This window comes from Rhinoderma darwinii, chromosome 3 (assembly GCF_050947455.1).
Source record: "Rhinoderma darwinii isolate aRhiDar2 chromosome 3, aRhiDar2.hap1, whole genome shotgun sequence".
In the NCBI taxonomy this organism is placed as follows: Eukaryota; Metazoa; Chordata; class Amphibia; order Anura; family Rhinodermatidae; genus Rhinoderma; species Rhinoderma darwinii.
This window is the reverse complement of record NC_134689.1, coordinates 71,367,704-71,394,650: the sequence shown is the minus strand read 5'-3', so window position 1 is coordinate 71,394,650 and position 26,947 is coordinate 71,367,704. Positions and strand designations below refer to the sequence as shown.

Below are 26,947 nucleotides of genomic sequence, written 5' to 3'. Positions count from 1 at the left end.
TTGGGGATGTGATACTATATATAATCTTTGTCGGTAGTATATGCAGCTTGCACTCTGTCTTTATACCTTTTTATTCAGTTATATCCGTGCTGAATCTTGTACCACCACAGTGTCAGTACTAGAGTCTTATAATTACGTGTTTTTAAATGTATGTTATTTTGTATAATAAAGTTGATATATTCTTATATATTCTGACTACGAGATCTACTTTTCTTCGGTATGGTTTAATAATCATGGAGCAGTCTATATGGTAAAATATGGGGGGAAGTTGGCGTTCCAAACTTCACCTAGCCTGTAATAAATATGCGTTTGGAGTCTATCTATTTGTCCTTAAAAGAGATGCCTTAGGTGACACTAAACATCTACACATAAAAACATACTGCAGCTGCTAAATCTACTTTCATTAGCATTTTGATGTACCGATCATTTCAACCAAGTCTTCACTGCGCACTTGTTGACAGTGAAGGTAATAAATTCCAAATCTAACAGAAGCAAAACAAATCTGTATTAAAGTAATATCTTCATTTTGTCTACATTAGACTGCAGAAAGTCAGCAATTCTTGGATCCTCATTACCTTGTGTTATCCACTGCCTGCTACTGTAACAGTGCTCAAATGAAATTTATTTTTCATCTTTTTCACTTGTTATGACAACACAAAGAACAACAGAATTAAATAAAGGATACTAAATGGGTTTAGCGAGTTGAGTTTGTAAACTTTACCCTAGGACAGTTCACGATACCGCTACTAACAAAAAACACAATAACGCTGCTAACAAAAAACACCATAAACTCTGCTAATAAAAAAACCCAGCCGAGCGTGACACATTACTCATTAGGGAGTCATTAAATCTGCTTCCTTAGTTGTTACTTTTACGGAAAATATTGCTCTGCTAAACAAACTCTAAATAAACTCAATAGTACAACAATGCAATTTTTTCTGCTAATGGTTCATACTGTCAGCTTGTATATCCGATGTCATTTGTACTCTAGGTTACATTTCAGTAATTGTGCTGAAAAAGCAAGGCAGCCACGAGGCTGTCATACTCAGAGAAAAGTGAAAATATTTTTTAATTTTGCTATAAATTGCACTTATGTAGTCCCTTCACTTCTATTATTACTTAATCCATGAGCAAGCATTAGATTCATCACTGAAAGGAAGCAATTCATGACCCTTATGCAACCATTAAAGGGAACTTTTGGATTTGATGTTCTGAGTGTCACTGAGCCAAGTTTAGGGTCAGTTCACACAGAGTTTTTTTTACACGTTTTTTGACGCGCAAACCGCCTCGGAAAACGAGACAAAAAACGGCCGAAAATGCCTCCCATTGATTTCAATGGGAGACGGAGGCGTTTTTTTCCCACGAGCAGAAAAAACGACTCACGGGAAAAATAATGGACATGACCTATCTTCGGGTGTTTACGTCTCTGACCTCCCATTGACAACAATGGGAGGTAGAGAAAGCGTATTTAGCTGCGTTTTTGCCAGCGGCGCAAAATGGCCGTGGGCGAAAAACGCCGCAACAAACTGAATTTTGAGGCAGATTTTCTGCCTGCAAAAAACTCTGTGTGAACCCAGCCTAACGTGCCTTCTCACTCCTTATCTGATAATTTATTAAAGTAGAGAAGTAAACTCTGATTTTCCCTGGCATTTTATATGAAGAAAAAAGTGGTATTATTTCAATAGTTGACCCTGACACCAGCAGGCAAAACAAATGCACTATCTAAAACACAGGGGGTGAACAATGCAATAAAAGTCTATTACATATTAGTAAGTTTTCACACTACACTTTGAGAAATGCTCCTGATGTACAAACACCAAAATAATCCATAGAGGAAAATTTTAAAATTTCACAAAAGACAAATTATTTGCTATATTTTGTGAATTGTTACACATCTCGCCACTTTTCAAAAGGTTTAATAGGAGGGGGACCTCCCAGGGACTGACAGTTTTACCATCACTTTCCCAAAAATTGGCATCAATCTTGGCGCAAATTTACGTCTGCTCATAGATGGCATAGATTTAAATTTCCAATGCACAGAAAGCCAAAGATGCACCAAATTTATTAAGAGATGTGTACTCCAGCACACTTTAATTAAAAAAATGCCAGTCTTAGTAAATTCTAACCATAGACCTCTATGGACCAGACAAATGCCAAACGAGTCTTTGGGCATACAGTTGCAAGAAGTGAGTGTACCCTTTGGAATTACCTAGATTTCTGCAATGATTGTGCCTTGCGATTATCGAGGCCAGGGGCGTAGCTAGGGGTGGGAAGGCGGGGCAGGTGCCCCTGGCACAACTACAATGTATTGAAGGGCACCGCAGAGCAGACGTATCAAAACAGCTGATCGCTGCTGATAGGCGCCCTGTATCTTGGGCAGCAGCAGCAGAAATCAGCTGTTTTGACACGGCTGCTCTGCGGCGGTCCCATCCTCTCAGGCTTTTCCATTCTCATGCCCCCCCGCCCCCTCTCCTGCCCCCCCCCTGCCGGGCCCATGAGCTGCGATCAGCTGTTTTGTTATGGCTGCTCTGCAGTGGTCCCATCTTCTCAAGGCCCCCTGACATTATATTTATGCACCAGACGGCACGGTCCCCCTTATGCCCGGTGGCGTTGCTAGCACTTGGGGGGGCGGTGCTAGCTACTGCCACATTCAATTATATCTGTGTCAGGATGCAGATACAATTGAATACTATAGCGGAGCAGTGCCCTGCTCCACCATCACTAGGCTACAGGCCACATTAGCCCTGCAGCCTATAAGACGCTGGGACGGAGTCCCAGCACAGGCTGGCGTAATGACATCACTGCAGGTCTCGGAGCAGGGAACGAGGCTAGGTAAGTAATTTTTTGGCACCATCATCAAAGGGAGGACTGTGTGGCATCATCTACAGGGGGGCCTGTGTGGAACCATCTGCAAGGGGGCTATGTGGCACTATCTACAAGGCAGGCTGTGTGGCACTATCTACATGGGGGGCTGTGTGGAACCATCTACAAGGGAGGGCTGTGTGAAATATCTACAAGGGGGCTGTGTATGGCACTATCTACAAGGGGTGTTGTGTGAGACACTATCTACAAGGGGGGCTGTGTGTGGCACTGTCTACAAGGGGGGCTGTGTGTGGCGCTATCCACAAGAGGGGGCTGTATGTGGCACTATCTACAAGAGGGGCTGCGTGGAACTATCTGCAGAGGAGCTGTGCGGCACCATCTAAAAGGGGGGGGGCTGTGTGGCACCATCTACAAGGGAGGACTGTGTGCAATATCTAGAAGGGGGCTGTGTGTGGCGCTATCTAAAAGCGGGGGCTGTGTGTGGCAAAATCTACGAAGTGGGCTGTGTTTGGCATTATCTACAAGGGGGCCGTGTGTGGCGCTATCTACAATGGGGGACTGTGTGTGGCACTATCTACAAGAAGGGGGATGTTTGTGGAGAGATCTACAGGGGCCTGTGTGTGGCGCTATCTACAAGGGGACTGTTTGTGGAGTTATCTACAGGGGGCTGTGTGTGGTGCGATCTACAGGGGGTTGTGTGTGGCACTATCTACAAGGGGGCTGTGTGTGACCTCTTTAATACATTTTCTTTTAATTTATTGTTATGGTAACTCCCTTATATAACTATATTGCTCAAGTTCCATTAAAATAAAGTGCAAAAAAATTACACCTCATTGATTGGTAGAAAAAGCAACATGTCGAGGAGGAAGGAAATGTCGGGAAAGAAGTTGTGGGGGGGCGCCAATCTGAATCTTTGCCCCGGGTGCAGAAGGACATATGTAGCTACGCCTTTGATTGAGGCAACAATGAATTCAAAAGTGTATCAAAACTTTTTACAGGAAAATTTAAAAGTAGCAGTCAATGACCTCTAGCTGAAAAGGCGTTGGGTGATGCACTAAGACAATCTAAGTAAATCAACTAAAAACTAGTTGAAAGAAAAGATTTGTCTTTTGGATTGCCCAATTCAGAGTCCTGACCTATGGCGCTGCAATTGAATACACCAGCAGCACAGTTTTTGTTATAATACTGGACTCAAAAGCAAAGTGAATCTGTGACTACAACGGTATTATAACGTCCGTGGTCGATGACCACGAACTCCTTCCATCCAGTCGACGCCCTTCTCTGCAGAGATGTCTGCACATACGGCTATCCTGTTCCACAGTGACCACCAGGGTGCGCTCGCGAGCTCAGTCCAGACTTAAGAAGCCAAATCGCATGCATGTGGAAGATTGAACTGATTGCTTCCAGCCCCATCCTCCGATGCCTGAGCGTTGTTGTTGTATCCTAAGTTTGTCTTGCAAATGGTCCCCTAGTGTTTCCTGCTCCCAGTTTTCCCTGTTCCTGTATCCTGTAACCTGTATGCTGATCTAGTACCGTGCTGACATGTTGCCGTGCTGTGCTGTATACCACGCCTGTCCTGCTACTCCACGCCTGAAGTCTACCTGCTGCCGAGTCCCAGCCGAACCAGCCTTGCTACTGTCCGAGCTGCCACAGGTACCCTATATAAACTATAGACTTTAACCTGCGCCCTGATGGCCAGCTGCCATACCACCAAGGCGGTACTGCCCAGGGGGTCCACTAAACAAACGTGACAGGTATATTCACATGCGGCAGATTTGTTGCAGAAATGTATGACTGTCCCATTCATGGGGTTTGCAGAAATTCATGCACATGCTGCAGAAACAACCCCATTCACATGTATAGAACTGATTTTTAGTCCCAGAAATTTCTGCTACAAATCTTTCTGCTACAATTTATATATTATTAGTGCATATCAAGGGGACAGATTCACTGATTCACTTTTAAAAAAATTAAATATGTAAAAGAAAAATATAACCAAAAAGGTTGGCGCAAATTCTTTAAGCATATATTTTGTCAATTCTTCTCATAGCAAAATTATTTTGGCAGTGTGTGGTTTTTTTAAGCATTGTATACCCCTATTATTTCAAGACCATTCGCCCTTTTATTTGTGCAATGTGTTTACCTGTTATTAAGAAAATAATCTCATATAGAACTTTACTTATATGGCTGTTGTGCCCACTGTGAGCATAACTGCTTACACACTACTGACGGCTGTCTTTTATATAGACGGGACACTATAAAGTGCATTTTGTGTCTCTTTTCTCCTGCTAAGCCATGTCTCATTGGTTACAGTGTTGCCATAATTTTACTGCCAGCCTGACTGAGGTTCTAAATTACTATAATATAGACTGCATCTATAATCTTCTAGTGAAGTCCTGAGATCAATCCATGCTGTCCTTAGAGTGGAGCATTTATTGATGATCACAAGGGGAGCTACTTTTTACAGGTTAGCAAGATGGTTGAGAGTGGAGTTACACAGAGCCCTGTCCGTGTGTTTCCTCATGCTGGCCATGTGGTGGTCAGTTTCCGAGGTTGAGGGGGTGAAGTACAGTGCTCACCTAGACTTCCCATGTGACTATAAGCCTCCATCAATTAGTAGATGTGTGTAATGAAGTGCAAATGCATAGGCCTGTATATGTAATAATACTAATTTCATGGCAGATCATTATAAAGTCTTTCCAAACAGCCCAGTGCCCACAGTATGCTTAATCCACCCCTGTAAGGGGCACTACAGACAGTTGGAGATAGTGAGACGATGTGTGGTCAGCTTAAGACGTTGAAGTCAGAGGTTCTGTTAACGTATTATAAATTCAATTCAACAATTTTTCAGGCTAAAGGCGACAATTAAAGGCATCATAGTCTTTGTCACAAACTTATCCAGGAATCCTGAAAAGTATACTAATACTCCAAAGCGTTTATAGCTTTCTATGGAGCAAACTCATGCCCAGGTTTCTGACAGGAGGAAAATCTACACACACAAACACACACGCGCACACACACACACACACACACACACACACACACACACACACGTGCGTGCACACACACACACTACTTTGAAAATTTTAAACTATCTTTCAATATGTTTCTTTAGAAGTGTTCTCCTATAAGTCCTAGAATTTAGTGATATTTTAGCTAACTTGAACACAGCAGAACCACATAAATCCTTGCTTAAACTACCCTATCTATTTCCCAGCAAACCCATTTGCTATCACTGTGTCTAAGGTTTCTTTATCTATCTTATTTTCCTCTGCACAGTAAAATATTGCCGAGTGACTGTACAGTGATATATTCTCTGGAATAAAATACATTTCGTACCTTATAATTGTTTGTTTCTGAGGGTCGTACAATGACATAAACAGTTCGGCATCTTCCCCTATTCTGCAGACAAAGTTTCTTACAAAGACATAGAGACTGTGCGTCGGAGAAGAAGTTATACGACCATGCATAGCAAAGTCATTTTGATCTTTGTTCTGAAAAACAAAAGAAAAATATGATGGCTAAAAGTACATACAAATTACAGCGTGATGATTGGCACAATCTACAGCAGAGAGGTTTTATTAAAAATAACTATTTTGTTTTCCAAACTAATTTATTAGCAGTCTCTGAAAGTTTCATCATGAACAATTTTAAATAAGTGGCTCCAAAAACCATGCAGAGAATATCAAAATATGTTTGATCTATAATGATAAAAAGCTGTCATCATTGTCAGTCCCAATCTACACCAGCTTCCATAAAGTGCAACAGAAGAAACCAGGTGAGCATAGAAGAGCCAGAAAAAGTATTAGAAAGAACTGACTTGCAAATAATGGTCTATGTTTACTCTTCCAGCAGCTAAGATGGGCTGTACATCCATGTGACCACTGCAGGCAATAACTGGCCTCAGCCGTGATGCTAGCATGAGGCCAGTGATAAGCTGTAGCGGTCATATAGATGTACAGTATGTCATCACTGCAAAAAAAGACTGGCGGGGACAACCAGAGCATCAACGCTGCAGCAGGGGATTTAACAGGTGAGTATTGTTTCTTGCTTTTTTTTTTTTTTTTTTTTAAATCCTATTTTATTTTTTAAAGTCTTGGACAACCCCTTTAACCTCTCAGAGACACAGCCAGTTTTGGCTTTGTGGACCCAGCAGATTTTTTCAAATCTGACGTGTCTTTTGGAATGGTTTTACTTTTCCAAGCAATTCTAAGATTGTTTTCTCATGATACACTGTACTTTATGTAAATGGTAAAATTTGGTTGATACATTTAAATTTAGAAAAATACTGAATGTATCTTCTTGTAAGATAGATAGTAATACCACACAAAATAGTTGCTAATTAACAATTCCCATTAACATTTACTTTATGTTGGCATCCCTTCTTAACCCCTTTAGGACACAGCCTGTTTTGGCATTGTGGCACAGCTGATTTTTTCAAATCTGACATCTCACTTTAGGTGGTAATAACTTGGCAATGCTTTTACCTATCCAAGCGATTCTGAGATTGTTTTCTCATGACATATTGTACTTTATGTTAGTGGAAAAATGTGGTTGATAAATTCAATATTTATTAGTGAAAACACCAAAATTTAGAGAAAATTTGCAAAAATGTGCATTTTTCCACATTTAAATGGATCTGCTTGTAAAACAGATAGTAATACCACACAAAGTAGTTACTAGTTAACATTTCCCATATGTCTACTTTATGTCTGAATCATTTTTTGAACGTTCTTTTCTTTTTCTAGGGCGTTACAAGGTTTAGAACTTTAGCAGCAATTTCTCACATTTTCAAGAAAATTTCAAAAGGCTATTTGTACAGGTACCAGTTAAGTTCTGAAGTGGTTTTGAGGGCCTTATATATTAGAATCCCCCAATATATCACCCCATTTTAAAAAACTACACACCTCAAAGTATTCAAAACAGCATTAAGAAAGCTTCATAACCCTTTAGGCCATGTTCAGACGTGGCAGAATTTTTTCAATGCGAATGTTAGTGCAGATTCGGGGCAATTACGCAACGCATCTGCACCAACATTTGCATATTTGACAGGTAATTCAGACTTTGCAGATATCACAGCGGACTTGCCACAGATTTCAGTTTTTGCATTGCAAAGGCTGAAATCCGCAGTGAAATTCCGCTTCTTCTCCGCAACATAATGAGTATGCTATGGAGGGGAAATTCTGCACTGCAGCCTAAATTCCGCAGTTATTTTCCGCAACGTCTGAACGAAGTTTCCTAAAAATGTATAGAAAGAAATGTAAAAAAATGGCTACTGCAGAATTCCACTGCGGACTGTCCGCAGTGGAATTCAACAGCAATTCCGCCACGTCTGAATGTGCCCTTAGGCGTTCCACAGGAAATAAAGCAAAGTAGAGGGGAAATTTACAAATGTAATTTTTTTTTGCCAAAATTCATTTATAATAAAAAAAATTATAGAACACAAGGTTTTACCAGAAAAACGCAATTAATATTTATTGCCCATATTCTGCAGCTTTTAGAAATTTCCCACATGTGGCCCTAGTGTCCTAATGGACCGAAACACAGGCCTCAAAAGCAAAGCAGCACCTAGTGGATTTTGGGGCCTGCTTTTTTTAAATTATATTTTAGGCACCATGTCAGGTTTGAAGAGGTCTTGTGGTGCCAAAACAGTGGAAACTCCCCAAAAGTGAAACCATTTTGAAAACTACACCCCTCAAGGAATTTTTCTAGGAGTGTAGTTAGCATTTTGATCCCCAAAGGTCTTTTGCTATATTTATTGGATTTAGTTTGTGAAAATGAAAATCTTTTTTCTGAAAAAACATAGAAATTTTTAATATTTACAAGAAATAAAGCAGAAAATGCACCTGAACATTTGTAAAGAATCTTCTCTCGATCACGGAAATACCCCATATGTGGTAATAAACGGCTGTTTGGATCCACAGCAGGGCTCAGAAGGGAAGGAGCGCCATTTGGATTTTGGAGCACGCACTGGATTGGTTTTCAGTGCCATGTCGCGTTTACAATGCACTGAAGGGACCAAAACAGTGGAAACACCCCAAAAGTGACCCCATTTGGGAAACTACACCCCTCAAGGAATTTTTCTAGGGGTATAGTGAGCATTTTGACCTAACAGTTTCTTTTGCAGAATTTAGTGGAATTAGACCGTGAAAATGAACATCCAAATTGTTGTCCATTAAAATGTTGCATCTTTTCATTTTCACAAGGAATAAAGGAGAAAAAGCGCCCCAACATTTGTAACACAATCTCTCCCGAGTATGACAATACCCCACATGTGGTAATAATTGTTTTTTTTATTAGAAATTAATTAACCTTTGCAGGACTGATACTTTTTTGCTTTTTCATTTCCGTTTTTCACTCCCCGCTTTCCAAACGCCATAACTTTATTATTTTTCCATGAATATGGTGGTGTGGGGCTTATTTTTTGCGGAAAGAGTTGTAGTTTCGATTGACACTATTTAAAGTACTATATAATATACTGGGAAACCGAAAATAAAACTCTTTGCAGGGTGAAATTGGAAAAAACTGTGATTTCTCAATTGTTTTTTAGGTTTTGTTTTTACCGCTTTCACTGTGCGGTAAAAAAGGCAACTTAATTTATTTCTGCGGGTCAATACGATTACGGTGATACCAAATGTATATAATTTTTTTGTATATTTTACTACTTTTAAAAAGAAAAAACAATTTGTTAAAAAAAAATTGTTTTGTATCAACACATTCTGAGATTCGTAACTTTTTTCTTTTTTGGTCAATTGAGCGATGTGAGGGCTTATTTGTGGCAGGACGGGCTGTATTTTTTTTGGTACCATTTTTCGGTACATACAACTTTTTGATAACTTTTATTACATTTTATTTATCGCAAAGGTGACCAAAAAACAGCGATTTTGGTGTTTTCAATTCTTTATTTCTTACGGCGTTCATTATGCGCTATAAATGACAGTTGTACTTTATTCTGCTGGTCGGTACAATTACGGCGATACCATATGTATATAGTTTTTTATGTTTTGCAGCGTTTGCACAATAAAATCACTTGTTTATAAAATAATTGAATTTCTGTCACCATATGCTGAGAACCATAACGTTTTCATTTTTCAGTCAAAAAAGCTGTGTAAGGGCTTGTTTCTTGCCGGACGGGTTGGAGTTTTTATTGGTACTATTTTGAGAAACATGTGACTTTTTGATCACTTTTTATTATATATTTTGAGAGGGGTGGTGACCAAAAAATAGTGATTCTGGCATTGTTCTTCGTGTATTTTTTTCGGTGTTCACCGTGCGGGAAAAGTAACATTATAGTTTTATAGTTTGGGTCCTACGAACGCGGTGATACAAAATATGTGTACTGTTTTTTAACGTTTTCATTTTTTTCCTATAATAAAATACTTTTTATAGGAAAAAAAACCTTTTATTTTGACACTTTTGTAAAATATTTTTATTGACTTTTTGAAACTTTTTGTTTTTACTTTTTACACTTTTTTTTTTTACCCGCAGCATGGGTCGCTGCTAGAATACATAACACTACCTAGGGTTAATTGCCTAAATCAGCGGCAATGAGCCGCTGATCCGCAACAGTGGAGTGTCAGCTGTCGGGGACAGCTGGCCTCCTGGTTCCCGGTGCACATTGTCGCCGACAGTGTGCACCGGGAACCGCGCAGTAACTGTACATCCTCGTGCGCTAAGACACTGGCTACCAGGACATATAGTTGTTACGTTACAAGGTATATAACTTTAGAAGCAATTTTTCAAATTTAGTGCGGAATATGATGTGTCCAGTTGTGCAACTAAAGGCAAATACCACAAAAACGGTCAAGCATATATGTTGATGTAAACTGCTGTTTGGGCTCGCTGTAGGGCTCAGAAGGGTGGGAGCACCATTTGGAATTCGGAGCGTAGATTTTGCTTGGCAGTAGTTCTGTTTAGGGTTTACTGGTTTTTGAGTGTGTAATGTGGGGAGTGTGTAATGTGGGGGCATACTGTATGTAAGCTGTGTAGAGTACATCAGGGCATAATAAGGTGGTATCATAATGTGATAAATAAATAAAAATCGATGTGTGGCCATTGTCGCACTAATAAAAGGTGCCAAATCTTATCCCCCTTTTGGAACACATTCTGCCCCTTTTGTGTCGCCATATTCTGAGATCCATAACTTTTTTATGTTTTCGTCGACGGAGCTGTGTGAAAGCTTATTTTTTGTGGGACAATGTGTAGTTTTGATTGACTTTTCATAACTTTTTATTATTATTTTTTTACAGTGCTCGCTGTGCGCTATAAATTAAATATTAACTTTTTTCTACTAGTCGATTATGGTGATACCATGTGTAAATAGTTGTTTTGTTTTTTTTTATGTTTTACAGGCAATCCGAAATCCAGCCTACGCCTGCTGAATGTAGCAACATAGAAAAACTCTGTTAGAGGCAATTCATGGATTGGATTCAGTATACAGTCTGCACGGTCTCTGAGAATGCTGAGGGAATTACCAGACCTGCAGCAGTCCTTTTGACAGCTTAGTTTATAAAGGGGAATAAGGAGAGATGCGGGGCAAGCTTCTATTATCGCTGAGTTTCCTAAATAGTCGATGCAAATGACAGTCCATATAATCTTCAAGCCATCAACCGTTGGAGTATAATGCAAATTTTATTGAACAAATCTCCTAATGATAACAGATTTTTTTTAGAAGTAAAAACCTCAAAATGCACTGTTTCAAATTATTATGCACAACAGAGATTAAAACATTTTAAAGGTTGTAAAGAGAACTAAAATGGTAATTTGTTGAATTTGCAGCATCAGGAGGTCATATTTACAGAAATCAAAAGCTCTTTCAATCACAAAAAACTTAACAGGCCAAGTTAAATGTTAACATAGGACCCCTTCTTTGATATCACCTTCACAATTCTTGCATCCATTGAATTTGTGAGTATTTGGACAGTTTCTGCTTGAATATCTTTGCAGGATGTCAGAATAACCTCCCAGAGCTTCTGTTTAGTTGTGAACTGCCTCCCACCCTCATAGATATTTTACTTGAGGATGATCCAAAGGTTCTCAATAGGGTTGAGTTCAGGGGAACATGGGGGCCACACCATGAATTTCTCTCCTTTTATGCCCATAGCAGCCAATGACACAGAGGTATTCTTTGCAGCATGAGATGGTGCATTGTCATGCATGAAGATAATTTTGCTAGGGAAGTCACGGTTCTTCTTTTGTACCACGGAATAAAGTGGTCAGTCATAAACTCTACGTACTTTGCAGAGGTCATTTTCACACCATCAGGGACCCTAAAGGGGCCTACCAGCTCTCTTCCCATGATTCCAGGCCAAAACATGACTCCGCCACCTCCTTGCTGACGTCGCAGCCTTGTTGGGACATGGTGGCCATTCACCAACCATCCACTACTCCATCCATCTGGACCATCCAGGGTTGCACGGCACTCATCAGTAAACAACACGGTTTGAACATGAGTCTTCATGTATTTCTGAGCCCACTGCAACCGTTTATGCTTGTGAGCATTGTTTAGGGGTGTCCGAATAATAGCTTTATGCAAACTTGCAAACCTCTGGAGGATCCTACACCTTGAGGTTCGCGGGACTCCAGAGGCACCAGCGGCTTCAAATACCTGTTTGCTGCTTTGCAATGGCATTTTAGCAGCTGCTCTCCTAATCCTATTAATTTGTCTGGCAGAAACCTTCCTCATTATGCCTTTATCTGAACGAACCCGTTTGTGCTCTGAATCAGCCACAAATCTTTTCACAGTACGATGATCACGCTTAAGTTTTCTTGAAATATCCAATGTTTTCATACCTTGTCCAAGGTATTGCACTATTTCACACTTTTCGGCAGCAGAGAGATCCTTTTTATCTCCCATATTGCTTGAAACCTGTGGCCTGCTTAATAATGTGGAACGTCCTTCTTAAGTAGTTTACCTTTGATTGGGCACACCTGGCAAACTAATTATCACAGGTGTCTGAGATTGATTACAATGATCCAAAGAGCCCTAAAAGCCACAATACCATCCATGAGTTTAATTGAAAAACCAATAATTAAATGTTTATGACACTTAAATCCAGTAGTGTTCAATATTTCCTCTAAGGTACTGTCTGAACCTCAGAAATTGCTCCTCAATAAGGAACTTTCGCTTTGCCCTTCTTCTCTGACTGATTGGTTTCAGATTGAGACTGATCTATTCCGTTTTTTTAGAGCTATTAAGTTAAAATATTGGTTTTCTGATAAATCTGCACCTGTACGCAATGTTGACTCTGAATTAAATATCAGACAATTAGGTCTTACTAAATGGAGTCAATTTGTGCCTCATGTTAACATGTCTGTCATAGATGCTTTTATTACAGATGTGAAGGGTGACATTGAAACAATCAAAACTGAGTGTACCAAAGGGGTTAAATTTAGGCGTCCCAATTTAACATTGGCAGAATCTAGAGCATTGGATGAATTAGCTAGAGACACTAGCATTACCATCAAACCTGCAGATAAAGGTGGAGCAGTGGTTGTGATGGATACCTCATCATACCTTAGAGAAATCAGGAGACAGCTAGATGATACTGAGATATATAAGTGTATCAACTATGATCCCAAATTTGAAATTGGCAGGGAGATTAAAAACATTCTGGTTGAGGCCATTATGGGTGGTATTATAGATGATAATCTGGCTGATTATTTGGTTATAGATCAACCCAGAACCCCGGTACTATACACTCTTCCAAAAATACATAAGTCCCTGATCGACCCTCCGGGGCGTCCCATTGTTTCTGGGACTGATATGTTCGTGATCTGTCAGGTGACTGTGAGACACTCCAAGAATTTTTCACTAACATAAATTCTTTTGACGATAAGGTTAAATTCACGATGGTGCATTCGGATACAGACATCCAATTTTTAGATGTCTTGGTGAAACTTAATGGCAATTCCTCCAGAGGCTGTTGCCGTGCCACTGCCTGTTGCTCCCCCTGTTTGTTCAGGTTCCTCAGTTCCTCTGCCTCTTCCTCCTCGCTACGACGGTGACCCCAGAGCATGCAGAGTATTTCTTAATCAATGCACGGTGGATTTTAGGCTACGGCCTCATCTCTTCCCCTCCGAGGAGGCCAAAGTAGCGTTCATTATCATCTCCCTCCTCGCTGGCAAGGCCCTCGCATGGGCAAACCCAATCTTGGAGCAACAGGGACCTGTATCCTCGGACCTAGCCTTGTTCCTGCAGTCCTTTCGTGCCGTGTTCGAGGAGCCGGGTCGAACATCCTCTGCCGCAGCTACTCTGTTGACCCTCAAGCAAGAAGGCTCCACAGTAGGGGAGCATGCGATCTCCTTCCGTACCCTAGCAGCCGAGCTGGCATGGAACAATGAGGCACTGGTGGCGACCTTCTGGCAGGGACTGTCCTCTCACATCAAGGACGAACTGGCAGCCCGCGACCTTCCTTCTACCTTGGATGCCCTCATCCTGTTAGCCACCCGGGTTGATATGAGAATCCGGGAGCGCTCTCAAGAGGTTCGTCAGGAGAGCCGGGCCCACATACCAGCACCCCCTGCCCAGAGACCACTATTGTCCACTCCTAGTGCGCTACCTGAGGAACCCATGCAGGTAGACAGAGTCCGGTTATCTGAACAGGAGAAGCAGCGCAGACGCTCCTCTGGACTTTGCATGTATTGCGGCCTCAAGGGTCATTTTGTGCGCCAATGCCCACAGAAACCGGGAAACTCCAGTACCTAGGGTTGGTTGGAGAGGCAACTCTAGGTGGAACGTCTCCAAACGTTAAAACCTCTTCCAAATTGTCGATACCTGTGGTCATCGTCACCGGACAGACATCACATCCTTCCTCCGCCTATCTTGGCTCTGGAGCGGCTGCTAATTTTATCCACCAAGATCTAGTGGATCGGTTTCAACTACCCACAGTCAGTCTGGAGAGACCCCTGGCAGTTGCCTCTGTGAATGGTCTACCGTTGCCTGATCCAATCATGCTCATCACTGAGCCGGTGACATTACGGGTCGGAGCTCTTCACTCAGAACAGATCTCCTTCCTGGTACTACCCAGTATATCAATCCTATCCTGCTGGGTCTGCCATGGCTCCGTCTACACGCCCCGACACTCGACTGGAGTTCTGGAGAAGTTCTTCAATGGGGTTCCAGATGCCATAGCCATTGCCTGTCACAAGTCCGTCCTGTTGCGCCCCCTCTGCCTCAGTCACTTTCCGATCTACCTTATCAGTATGCCAGTTTTGCGGATGTCTTCTGCAAACGAGAGGCTGAGACATTGCCTCCACATCGGAATTATGACTGTCCCATTGAACTGGTTCCCAATGCTTCTCTTCCCCGTGGACGAGTATATCCTCTCTCCTTGCCAGAGACTTTATCGATGTTAGCCTATATCAAGGAGAACTTGGAGAGGGGTTTTATTCGAAAATCTTCCTCCTCGGCCGGGGCAGGATTCTTCTTCGTTAAAAAGAGAGATGGATCTCTCCGACCCTGCATTGACTACCGTGGTCTCAATCAGATCACGGTCAAGAACAAATACCCGTTGCCACTCATTTCCGAGCTGTTTGATCGCATACGAGGAGCCAAAAAATTTTCCAAGCTAGATCTGCGGGGGCCTATAATCTAATCCGGATTCGCCGAGGTGACGAATGGAAGACGGCATTTAACACCCGCGATGGGCATTACGAATACCTAGTGATGCCCTTTGGACTGTGTAACGCTCCCGCAGTATTTCAGGAGTTCGTTAATGACATCTTCCGAGATCTCCTCTATACGTGTGTTGTAGTTTATCTCGATGATATTCTAATCTTCTCCCCAGATCTGATGACCCATCGGAGGCATGTTCGTCAAGTTCTTCTGCGACTAAGAGAGAATCGCTTGTATGCCAAGTTAGAGAAATGCACCTTTGAAAAGAGGTCTCTGCCCTTCCTGGGCTATGTCATCTCGGATCAAGGCCTTAAGATGGACCCTGAGAAGTTAAAGTCTGTCCTGGAATGGCCATGTCCTCAAGGCCTAAGGGCCATACAGCGGTTCCTGGGTTTCGCCAATTTCTACCGGCAGTTTATTCCGAACTGTTCTTCTCTGACGGCCCCCATCTCTACCCTTACCAAGAAGGGTGTGAACGCCAAGGTGTGGGCTCCAGAGGCAGAGTCCGCATTCATTAGCCTCAAGAAAGCCTTCACTTCAGCTTCGATCCTCCATCACCCTGACGTATCTCGGCAGTTCTCACTGGAAGTGGACGCTTCCTCTGTTGGTGCAGGCGCACTTCTGTTCCAGAGGAGCTCCAAAGGAAAGGCAGTAGTATGTGGCTACTACTCAAGACTGTTTTCCTCTGCTGAGCGCAATTATTCCATTGGAGATCGGGAGCTACTGGCTATCAAATTGGCCCTGGAGGAGTGGAGACATCTTCTGGAGGGCGCTGCTCACCCCATCCTGATCTTCACCGACCACAAGAATCTCACTTACCTTCAGTCCGCTCAAAGACTGAATCCTCGTCAAGCCAGGTGGTCACTGTTCTTCACCCGTTTCCAATTTCTGCTCCACTACCGTCCCGCTGACAAGAACGTGAGGGCCGATGCCCTGTCCAGATCATTTGAAACGGAAGACACGGTGGAGTCCCTTCAGACGATCATAGACCCATCCTGCGTTGTCACCGCCAATCCTCTGCAGCTTAGAAATATCCCTCCGGGGAGAACTTTTGTTCGGTTGGCAGACAGGAAAAGAATTCTCCGCTGGGGACACAGTTCTAAACTAGCTGAGGATGTTCTGGACTTTGTCTCTGCTTGCACGGTGTGTGCCTCTATCAAAGTGACTCACAGCAAGCCTGCCGGCCTGCTTCAACCCCTGCCTGTACGCAGTGCCCCCTGGCAGCACATCGCTATGGACTTCGTCACGGACCTTTCTCTCTCTGCAGGATGCAACACCATCTGGGTGGTGGTGGACCGGTTCTCTAAGTTGGCTCATTTTATCCCGCTGACTGGCCTACCCTCTGCTCCTCGACTGGCAAGTTTCTTCATTCAGCACATCTTCGGCTTGCATGGCTTGCCTCTTCACATTGTGTCCGACCGGGGGGTTCAGTTTACCTCCAAGTTCTGGAGAGCCCTATGTAAACTCCTGGATTTGAGTTTGGACTATTCTTCTGCCTATCACCCCCAGTCCAATAAGCAGGTTGAGAGGATCAACCAGATCATGGAAAATTATCTCCGCCACTTCATCTCTTCACAGCACGATAACTGGGTACAGCTTCTTCCATGGGCTGAGTTTTCATATAATAACCACACAAGCAAGTCCACCACTTCCACTCCGTTTCACATCGTGTACAGTCAACATCCCAGAGTTCCTCTTCCTGTGTCGACTTCATCTCAGGTACCCGCTGCTGACTCTGCATATGGGGACTTCCTGCAAATATGGCAACAGACCCGGTCCTCTATTTTGCTGACGGTAGATCGCATGAAGCGTAAGGCAGATACCAAAAGAAGAGAGCCGCCTCAGTATCTTCCTGGGACTAAAGTCTGGCTGTCCTCTCGAAACATTCGCTTGATGGTGCCTTCATACAAGTTTGCTCCCAGGTTCCTTGGTCCTTTCGAGATCCTGCAACAAATTAACCCTGTTTCCTATAAGCTGCGGCTGCCCCCTACCCTCAGAATCCCTAACTCCTTCCATGTGTCCCTCCTGAAACCAGTGGTCCTGAACCGCTACAGCAAGACCTCTAGTTCCACAGTTGCTTCCAGCGGCCCTTCTGATGTATTCGAGGTAATTAGATCCTGGACTGCAAGAGGGTAGGAGGAAGGACTTTCTGGTGGACTGGAGAGGGTTTGGTCCTGAGGAGAGGTCCTGGGAGCCAGAAGAGAACCTCAGCGCCCCTACTCTTATTAAAAAGTTCCTCTCTCACTCTGGTCCCAAGAAGAGGGGGCGTAAGAGGGGGGATACTGTAGCGCCCATGGCCGCGGGCCGTCAGGTTCACTCACCTCCCGACGCCCGCAGCCATGGATCTGTGAGCGCTGGCCTCCGTCTCCCTCCTAGGAGATGCCAGCGCTCACTTCCGCTCCGTCCGGCTGGGTCCCGTAGGGTGCGCGCGCACGCTCGCGCCCGCTCTTAAAGGGCCAGCGCGCGCACATGAAAACAATAATCATTAACCCACATGATTTCCTGCTCTATAAGAATGCCCCAGACCTTCTGATCCTTGCCTGAGCCTTGTTAGTCTTTCCCAGTCTGTCTCGCAAATGGTCCCTTAGTGTCTCCCGTTCCAGCTGTTACCCATGCCCTGTTACCGTTCCTGTATTCCGCATTGTTCCTGTGCCTACCCGCGTTCAAGTGCCATCTGCCACGTCAAGTGCCATCTGCCACGTCAAGTGCCATCTGCCACGTCAAGTTCCATCTGCCACGTCAAGTGCCATCTGCCACGTCAATTGTCTTCTGCCACGTCAAGTGTCTACCGCTCATCGGATACTGCCCGCCACGTCTGGCGCCACTTGCCGCACCTGCCTCCACCCGTGCTGAAGCCACGGCCACTGCCCGGACTATTTCAGGTACCTAAGCATTACTGTCTGCCATCTAACTTTCACATAGACTGTGACCTGGTCAGCTGCCTCCCCGCTACGGCGGAGCGGCCTTGTGGGTCCACAAACCCAGTGTCCGTGACAGTCAGATAGATATTAGATAGATAGATAGATAGATAATTATATCTGTATATATATCCAAATTGCGCTTTTTTTTGTTATACAAATAAAGATAATTATAATTTCTATCCAACTATCTCTTTATCTATATCTTTTATATATATATATATATATATATATATATATATATATATATATATATATATATATATATATACAGTGAAGGAAATAAGTATTTGAACCCTTGCTGATTTTGTAAGTTTGCCCACTGTCAAAGACATGAACAGTCTAGAATTTTTAGGCTAGGTTAATTTTACCAGTGAGAGATAGATTATATTTTAAAAAAAAGAAAATCACATTGTCAAAATTAAATATATTTATTTGCATTGTGCAATAAGTATTTGATCCCTTTGGCAAACAAGACTTAATACTTGGTGGCAAAATCCTTGATGGCAAGCACAGCAGTCAGACATTTTTTTGTAGTTGATGATGAGGTTTGCACATATTTTAGATGGAATTTTGGCCCACTCCTCTTTGCAGATCATCTGTAAATCATTAAGATTTCGAGGCTGTCACTTCGCAACTCGGATCTTCAGCTCCCTCCGTAAGTTTTCGATGGGATTAAGGTCTAGAGACTGGCTAGACCACTCCATGACCTTAATGTGCTTCTTTTTGAGCCACTCCTTTGTTGCCTTGGCTGTATGTTTCGGGTCATTGTCGTGCTGGAAGACCCAGCCACGAGCCATTTTTAATGTCCTGGTGGAGGGAAGGAGGTTGTCACTCAGGATTTGACGGTACATGGCTCCATCCATTCTCCCATTGATGCAGTGAAGTAGTCCTGTGCCCTTATCAGAGAAACACCCCCAAAACATAATGTTTCCACCTCCATGCTTGACAGTGGGGACGGTGTTCTTTGGGTCATAGGCAGCATTTCTCTTCCTCCAAACACGGTGAGTTGAGTTAATGCCAAAGAGCTCAATTTTAGTCTCATCTGACCACAGCACCTTCTCCCAATCACTCTCAGAATCATCCAGATGTTCATTTGCAAACTTCAGACGGGCCTGTACATGTGCCTTCTTTAGCAGGGGGACCTTGCGGGCACTGTAGGATTTTAATCCATTACGGCGTATTGTGTTACCAATGGTTTTCTTAGTGACTGTGGTCCCAGCTGCCTTGAGATCATTAACAAGTTCCACCCGTGTAGTTTTCGGCTGAGCTCTCACCTTCCTCAGGATCAAGGATACCCCATGAGGTGAGATTTTGCATGGAGCCCCAGATCGATGTCGATTGACAGTCATTTTCTATGTCTTCCATTTTCTTACTATTGCACCAACAGTTGTCTCCTTCTCACCCAGCGTCTTACTTATGGTTTTGTAGCCCATTCCAGCCTTGTGCAGGTCTATGATCTTGTCCCTGACATCCTTAGAAAGCTCTTTGGTCTGGCCCATGTTGTAGAGGTTAGAGTCAGACTGATTAACTGAGTCTGTGGACAGGAGTCTTTTATACAGGTGACCATTTAAGACAGCTGTCTTTAATGCAGGCACCAAGTTGATTTGGAGCGTGTAACTGGTCTGGAGGAGGCTGAACTCTTAATGGTTGGTAGGGGATCAAATACTTATTTCTCTGTGCACAATGCAAATAAATATATATAATTTTGACTATGTGATTTTCTGTTATTTTTTTAATATAATCTATCTCTCACTGGTAAAATTAACCTAGCCTAAAAATTCTAGACTGTTCATGTCTTTGACAGTGGGCAAACTTACAAAATCAGCAAGGGATCAAATACTTATTTCCTTCACTGTACATGTAGATTGGAAGAGTAATAGAAGAACAATTTGCATTTAAATTGGCATATGGCTAAAGCTTGAAAATGGGCCAGGTCAGGAAGAGGGGTAAAGCTTCTGGTCAGGAAGTGGATAAAAAGCAAGAATACAAAAAAAATAACTTACTATAAAGAGCAACCTCCTTACTGGATTCAATAGACAGGTTTGTCGCCACAGATCTGCAGCTGCCAGTGGAGAATAGAATCTGATCATGGACAAGCCTTTCTGGTGGGGATTGTTGAGGGGTAATGCCATGCATTATTTTGTCTTTATAACAGTATACCCTCGTAATCAGGTGAATTGGGGCCTAGCATGCATTTTAGAAGTACATGAAATTTCTAATAGCAGGCAGGACCATATTTGTATTTCTATTATGATATGATGTAATATATACCCCGATAAGTCATAACATTAAAACCACTGACAGGTGAAGTGAATAACATTGGTTATCTCATTACAATGGGTGGGATATATTAGGCAGCAAGTAAACAGTTAGTTCTTAACGCTTTCCTTCCGCAGCCAATTTTCGGATTTTCACTTTATTTTTTTCCTCCCCACCTTCAAAAAGCCATAACTTATTTTTTCGTTTCCATCAGTATTGCCATATGAGGGCTTGTTTTATGTGAGACGAGTTGTAGATTTGTAGAGTTTTGTTTTGATGGCGTTCACCGTGTAAAATCTACATGTTAAAGAGGCTCTGTCACCAGATTTTCAAACCCCTATCTCCTATTGCAGCAGATCGGCGCTGCAATGTAGATAACAGTAAAAAATTTTTTTTTTTTCAAAAACTAGCATTTTGGGCCAAGTTATGACCGTTTTTATATTTATGCAAATGAGCCTTTCTTATGTACAACTGGGCGTGTTAAAAGTTATGTCCAACTGGGCGTGTATTGTGTTTGTTACATATGGGCGTTTTTACTTGTTTTACTAGCTGGGCGTTGTGAATGGAAGTGTATGATGCTGACGAATCAGCATCATCCACTTCTCTTCCTTACCACCCAGCTTCTGGCAGTGCACAGACACACAGCGTGTCCTCGCGAGATCACGCTGTGACGTCACTCACTTCCTCTCACAGGAACTTCATCGTGTCGGACGTCAAAATCAGCATAAAAAAACTCTTTGTAAACTGGGCCTATGTCTCCAAGTTTAATGGAAGAAGCAGAAAATCAACTAATAAAGCAAATAGATGAGGCAGCAAATCATAATGAAGTCATTATTATGGGGGACTTTAACGATCCTGATTTAAACTGGGAGGCAGCAACCTGCAGGTCCAACAAAGGACAATATTTTGACAATAATTAAAGACAATTACCTTTCACAACTGGTGCAAGATCCAACAAGAGGAGGGACACTTCCAGACCTAATTTTAACCAATAGGCCGGACAGAATATTAAACGTACAGGTTGGGGGTCACCTAGGTAATAGTGACCACAACATAATAAGTTTTCATGTAATCTTTAATAAATGGTTTGGTACAAAAACTCTAATCTTCACAGAGGCCAATTTTCATGGGCTAAGGGATGACCTTAAAGGGGTTGACCAGGAATAAATTTTATTTATATTGTGACTTAATGTGACATATATAATTAACTTTCTAATATAATGTATGCTTATATGTGGCAGCGTTACTGTGTTCTGACTTCGAGTTACGTGACTACACCCAGAGTAAACTTTTCACTTCTTCTGGCAATAAGAGGCACGGCGCATCATCTAGGTTTACAGGCAGGGGGCCGGGCGGATGTTTCATGAGCTTTTCAGATTTCCGCCTCTGGTCCCACTGCCTGTAAACGTAATTGATGACGCGCCGTGCCTCTTATTTCCGAAAGTGCTGGCTGATCAAAGACACTGAACATAGTCTCCCATAGTACACTCCCCCTCCTCTTTCTACTCTCTGATGTAGAAGGAGTAGGGGCGGCATTCAAGTTATGCCTCAATCCCTTTACGCCCCGATGGTTGCATATATAAAGTGATTACGTGGTTACATAAATGCAGGGAAGATGGGTGTTATATAAATGCAGGGATGATGGGGGTTATATAAATACAGGGATGATGGGGTTATATACAGGAATGATGGGGGTCATCATCCCTGTATATAACCCTCATCATCCCTGTGTTTAAATGTTAACACCCATCATCCATGTGTATAACCTCCATCATCCCTGTGTATAACCCCCATCATCCCTGTGTATTACCCCCAACATCTCTGTATATAACCCCATCATCCCTATATGTAACCCCCATCATCTCTGTGTATTACCCCATCATCTCTGTGTATTACCCCCATCATTCCTGTATATAACCACCATCATCCCTGTATATAACCACCATCATCTCTGTATAGGATGATGAGGTAATACACAGTGATGATGGGGATTATATACAGGGATGTTATGGGAATGTACAGGGATGTTGGGGGTAATACACAAGAATATTGGGGTAATACACAGGGATGATGGCGGTTATACACAGGGATGATGGCGGTTATGCACAGGGATGATGGTGGTTATGTAGAGGAATGATGGTGGTTATGTACAGGGGTAATAATGGTTATGTACAGGGATGATGGCGGTTATGTACAGGAATGATGGTGGTTATATAGAGGGATGATGGGGTTATATACATGGATGATGGCGGTTATATATAGGGATGATGGGGGTTATAAATAGGGATGATGAGGGTTATATACAGGGATGATGGCGATTTATATACAGGGATGATGGCGGTTATGTACAGTGATGATGATGTAATACACAGGGATGATGGGGGTTATATGCAGGGATGATGGAGTTGTATTGTCCCTGTATATAACCCCTATCATCTCTGTATATAACCCCATCATCCCTGTATATAACCCCCATCACCCCTGTATATAACCCAGATCATCCCTGTATGTAACCCTCATCACGCCTGTGTAATATTGCTGGCTGTGACAGTGTGCAGGGAGTGAGCTGGGTGACTGTAATTAGAGCAGGGAAGGACCCTGTGAACATAGAGGGGCGTGGCAGTATGCAAATAGCTGAGATGCTGGGGAGGACAAGGGTGGGGGGTGTAAGCTGTCTCCTGGGTATGGTGGGTTACAAGACAGGAAACAGCCAGGAACAATAAGAAGGGATGTAAACAAACAGAAAAAGCAGCAGTGATGATTGAGATCAAACAGAAACTGGTTAGAAAGTATGTAGGGGGATTTAGGGAAGGCAAATCAAGGCTGGGGGGCACTTTTTGTAAACTCTTTTTTTTCTTTGCCAGCCCTTTAGGGGTGTAAACTGGGACAATTTTCTCAAAAATAAAAATAATCAAACTAAACGGAACATTTTTAAAAGACTCTTAAATAGGTCCTGTGAAAAATATATACCTTATGGGAATAAACAAGCTAGAAATAGGATGAAACCGATGTGTTTAAATAAAACAATAATAAAGGATAAAAAGAAAGCCTGCAAAATACTAAAGCAGGATGGTAGGGACAAGGCATTAAATAATTATAAAGAAAAAAAGAAATGTCACCTGCTTAACTTGTTGCCGACACAGGACGAGTATGCTCGGCCTGAGCAGCGAGCACTTCGCGCATTAGTACGAGCATACTCGTCCTGAGTGACAGCAGTCTCTGCCGTCTCTGTGTGTGTGATCGTGAGCGGGGCAACGGCCATCTTCTCTCCGCTGTTAACCCTTTGAACGCCGCGATGAAAGCTGATCGCGCCGTTCAAAGAGGGGGGACTGCACATTGATCGCGTCACAGAAGATAACTGTGACGCGATCAAAGCCCACAACTCATATGGCCAGACAGCCCAGGGTCCAGTGAAGGACCCCAGGGCTGTCTGAACATATTTCCTGTTGTTAGGGCATACTGAGGTATGCCCTAACAACTGCCTGTGTACAATCAGTACACAGGCTAATGTACTGGCATATAGATCTATGCCAGTACATTGCAGTTACAAAATCAAAATCAAAATGATAAATCCCTTTATGGGATTAAAAAAAAAGGTTAAATGAATGTAAAAAAATAATAATGATAAATAAATGAATAAAAAGTAAATAAAATACACAGAAACACACATTTTTTTATAATAAATAAACTTTTTAAAATATAAGTCCCAAAACATGAAATAATATAGACATATTTGGTATCGCCCCGACCGTAACAACCTGTACAACAAAGATATAACATTATTTATGATGATCGGTGTATGGTGTAAAAAAAAAAAAATAAAACTGCTGCGCAACTGCTTTTTTTCTGCATTTTAATCTAATTAAAAATTTATAGAAATTAAACGATAATGTATTTGTACCAAAAAAGGGTACGTACATAAAGTACAACTCATCCCGCAAAAAACAAAGTCTCATACAACTACTTCGTACAAAAAATAAAAGAATTATGAGCGTCGGGATGCAAAGAGGGAAATGTAAAAAAAATTGCTCTGTCCTCAAGGACAAAATTGGCCGTGTCCTTAAGGGGTTAACCCAGCAAGAAGTGCAGCGCCGCATTAAAATCACTAAAATAGACAAATCACCGAATCTGAATGGTATACACCCCCCGCATTCTACAGGAATTATGTACAGGTGATAGACAGAACCTTAATTCTGATATTTAAAGTATAGCTAAACAGTTGACAAACTTCTGACATGTCATGGCCATATTTGGAGTCAGAGAGGAATTTTCCCCTAATGAGGCAATTGGCAACAACCTCATGGGAGTTTTGCCTTCCTCTGGATTAAGACCCCATGCACACGGCCGTGATCATAATCATGGCCCGAGATTGGCGAAGGCCGTCTGCATTTTTGGGCCATGCTCCCATACAAAGTAGGGGAGCACGGCTTGTATAACACGAAAAAACAGACATGGTACATAATTCCGTGCACAGTTCTATGGCACGGACACCCATTCGATACGGAAAGATGTCCGCAGTCAATAGAACTGAATCGGGCCGTAATTATGGCCCGTAATTACGGCCGAATTTACGGTTGTGTGCATGGGGCCTAACATGGTAGGATTAGAGGTTGGAGGTGATGGACCTGTGTCTTTTTTCAACCTTTTCAACTATGTAACTATGTAATATTGTTCCTGGATAAAAGGCTACCAAGGTTGATATTTTTTGGGACATTTGAATATTCATGTAAATTTTTGAATATTAGCCAGACTGCACTCAAGCTCCACTTTGTATGACATAAATGTCTAAGGTGAGAGTACCCCTTTATATTACTGTCTTCATTATATGTAGATGACAAGTGCATTTAAAGGGAGATATCATTAGGTAATATAGGATCTTCTGGCAAATGTATTTGGACCCCTAAAAGATGTAGCTTTTGGAAAATATTTATTAGTAATGACGTACTGAGAGAACGTGCGCAGGGCTTCATTAAAGGGTTATTCTAACCTACACAGGATGCTGTAAATGTCTGATAGATGCGGGTCCAACTCACCGAGCCGTGTCCTGCCTGTTAAGGCGGCCACCACATCCAGGTGGAGAATGAATGCATGCGACTCTCGCTATTCAATTTTATGGAAGTTACAGAAACAATTGGCCACCTCTTTATTCATTCTCTGAATGGGATGGAAGTTGTTCTGAAGATAGACACGGGTTCCAAAGCATCTATCAGATATTTATGGTATATCCCATAAATGTGGGAATAACCCTTTAACCCGTTAGTAACCGCCCATTAGTGTTATTATGGTGGCCACAAACAGGCTTTATTCCGATGCCATTGCCTTTTTTCTGCATTGCATTGGAAAAAAGCAGCACCCCCGGGAGGAGATTTACCTCCGGTAGCTGAAGGCTTGGAACACTGACTAGGGACCGTTGTTTGCGATCGCTGCTACAATGCGATCGCCACATTGTTTGCAATCGCTGTTACAATGCAGTGTGAGGTGAATATGAGTTTTTTTTTATCTCATCTCACCTTGAATGTTTGGTGAGAGGAGATAAAAAAAAAAACTAATTGTTAGGCCCTATCACAGTGACCATAGTCTCATATTTATAAAATACAGCACAGGATTTGTGCCGCTTCCCTCCCTCCTACCACATTAGTTGATTGTCAGAGGTGAGAGAGATACTGTGCTGTTATCCTGTGAAAAACACCACATATTTGCCTGTGTACGCAGATTACCCGTAATCACCCCCAGGTTACCCATAATCACCCCAGATTACCTGTAATCACAACGGATTATCCGTGATCTCTGTGATGTTCTTTTTGCTGATTTCGCTGTTTTAATAGCGGTGATTAGTAATTTTTTTTCTTTTTTGTTCTCTGCAGAGCTGGCGTACGCCTTGCAGTGCTCCACCAATTCAGACGGCGATATGGACGCTGCATCAGAAGCAGAACTTAGTTCAGAAAGTTACACAAGTTCTGCTTCTGCCATTGGACACCTTGTAGATAATGCCACACCCAGCCCCCTGTAGATAATGCCACACACACAGTAGTGAGATCTGTGAATCTATGGAATAGTCTACTGCAGGAGATGGTCACAGTAGCTACAGTAGTTGGCTTTAAAAAAGGCTTAGATAATTTCCTAGTACAAAAAAATATTTGAATAATAGTGGTCCCAGCATGGAACCCTGGGGTACACCACTTATAACCGGGGACCATTCAGAGTAGCAATCATTGACCACAACTCTCTGGATACGGTCCTTGAGCCAATTCTCAATCCAATTACAAACTATACTATCTAAACCTATAGTCCTTAATTTACCCATTAGACATCTATGAGGGACAGTGTG

General features: G+C 42.4%; 1 protein-coding gene across 1 annotated transcript in view; it reads right to left on the bottom strand.

The window, feature by feature from the left end:
- DOCK2 (dedicator of cytokinesis 2) overlaps positions 1–26,947 on the bottom strand; it is a 963,684-nt gene that overhangs the window by 818,740 nt on the left and 117,997 nt on the right. The window contains exon 8 of the mRNA XM_075859372.1: positions 6,163–6,317. Within this exon, the coding sequence (XP_075715487.1) occupies positions 6,163–6,317 (155 nt within the window). The remainder of the gene's footprint in view (positions 1–6,162; positions 6,318–26,947) is intronic.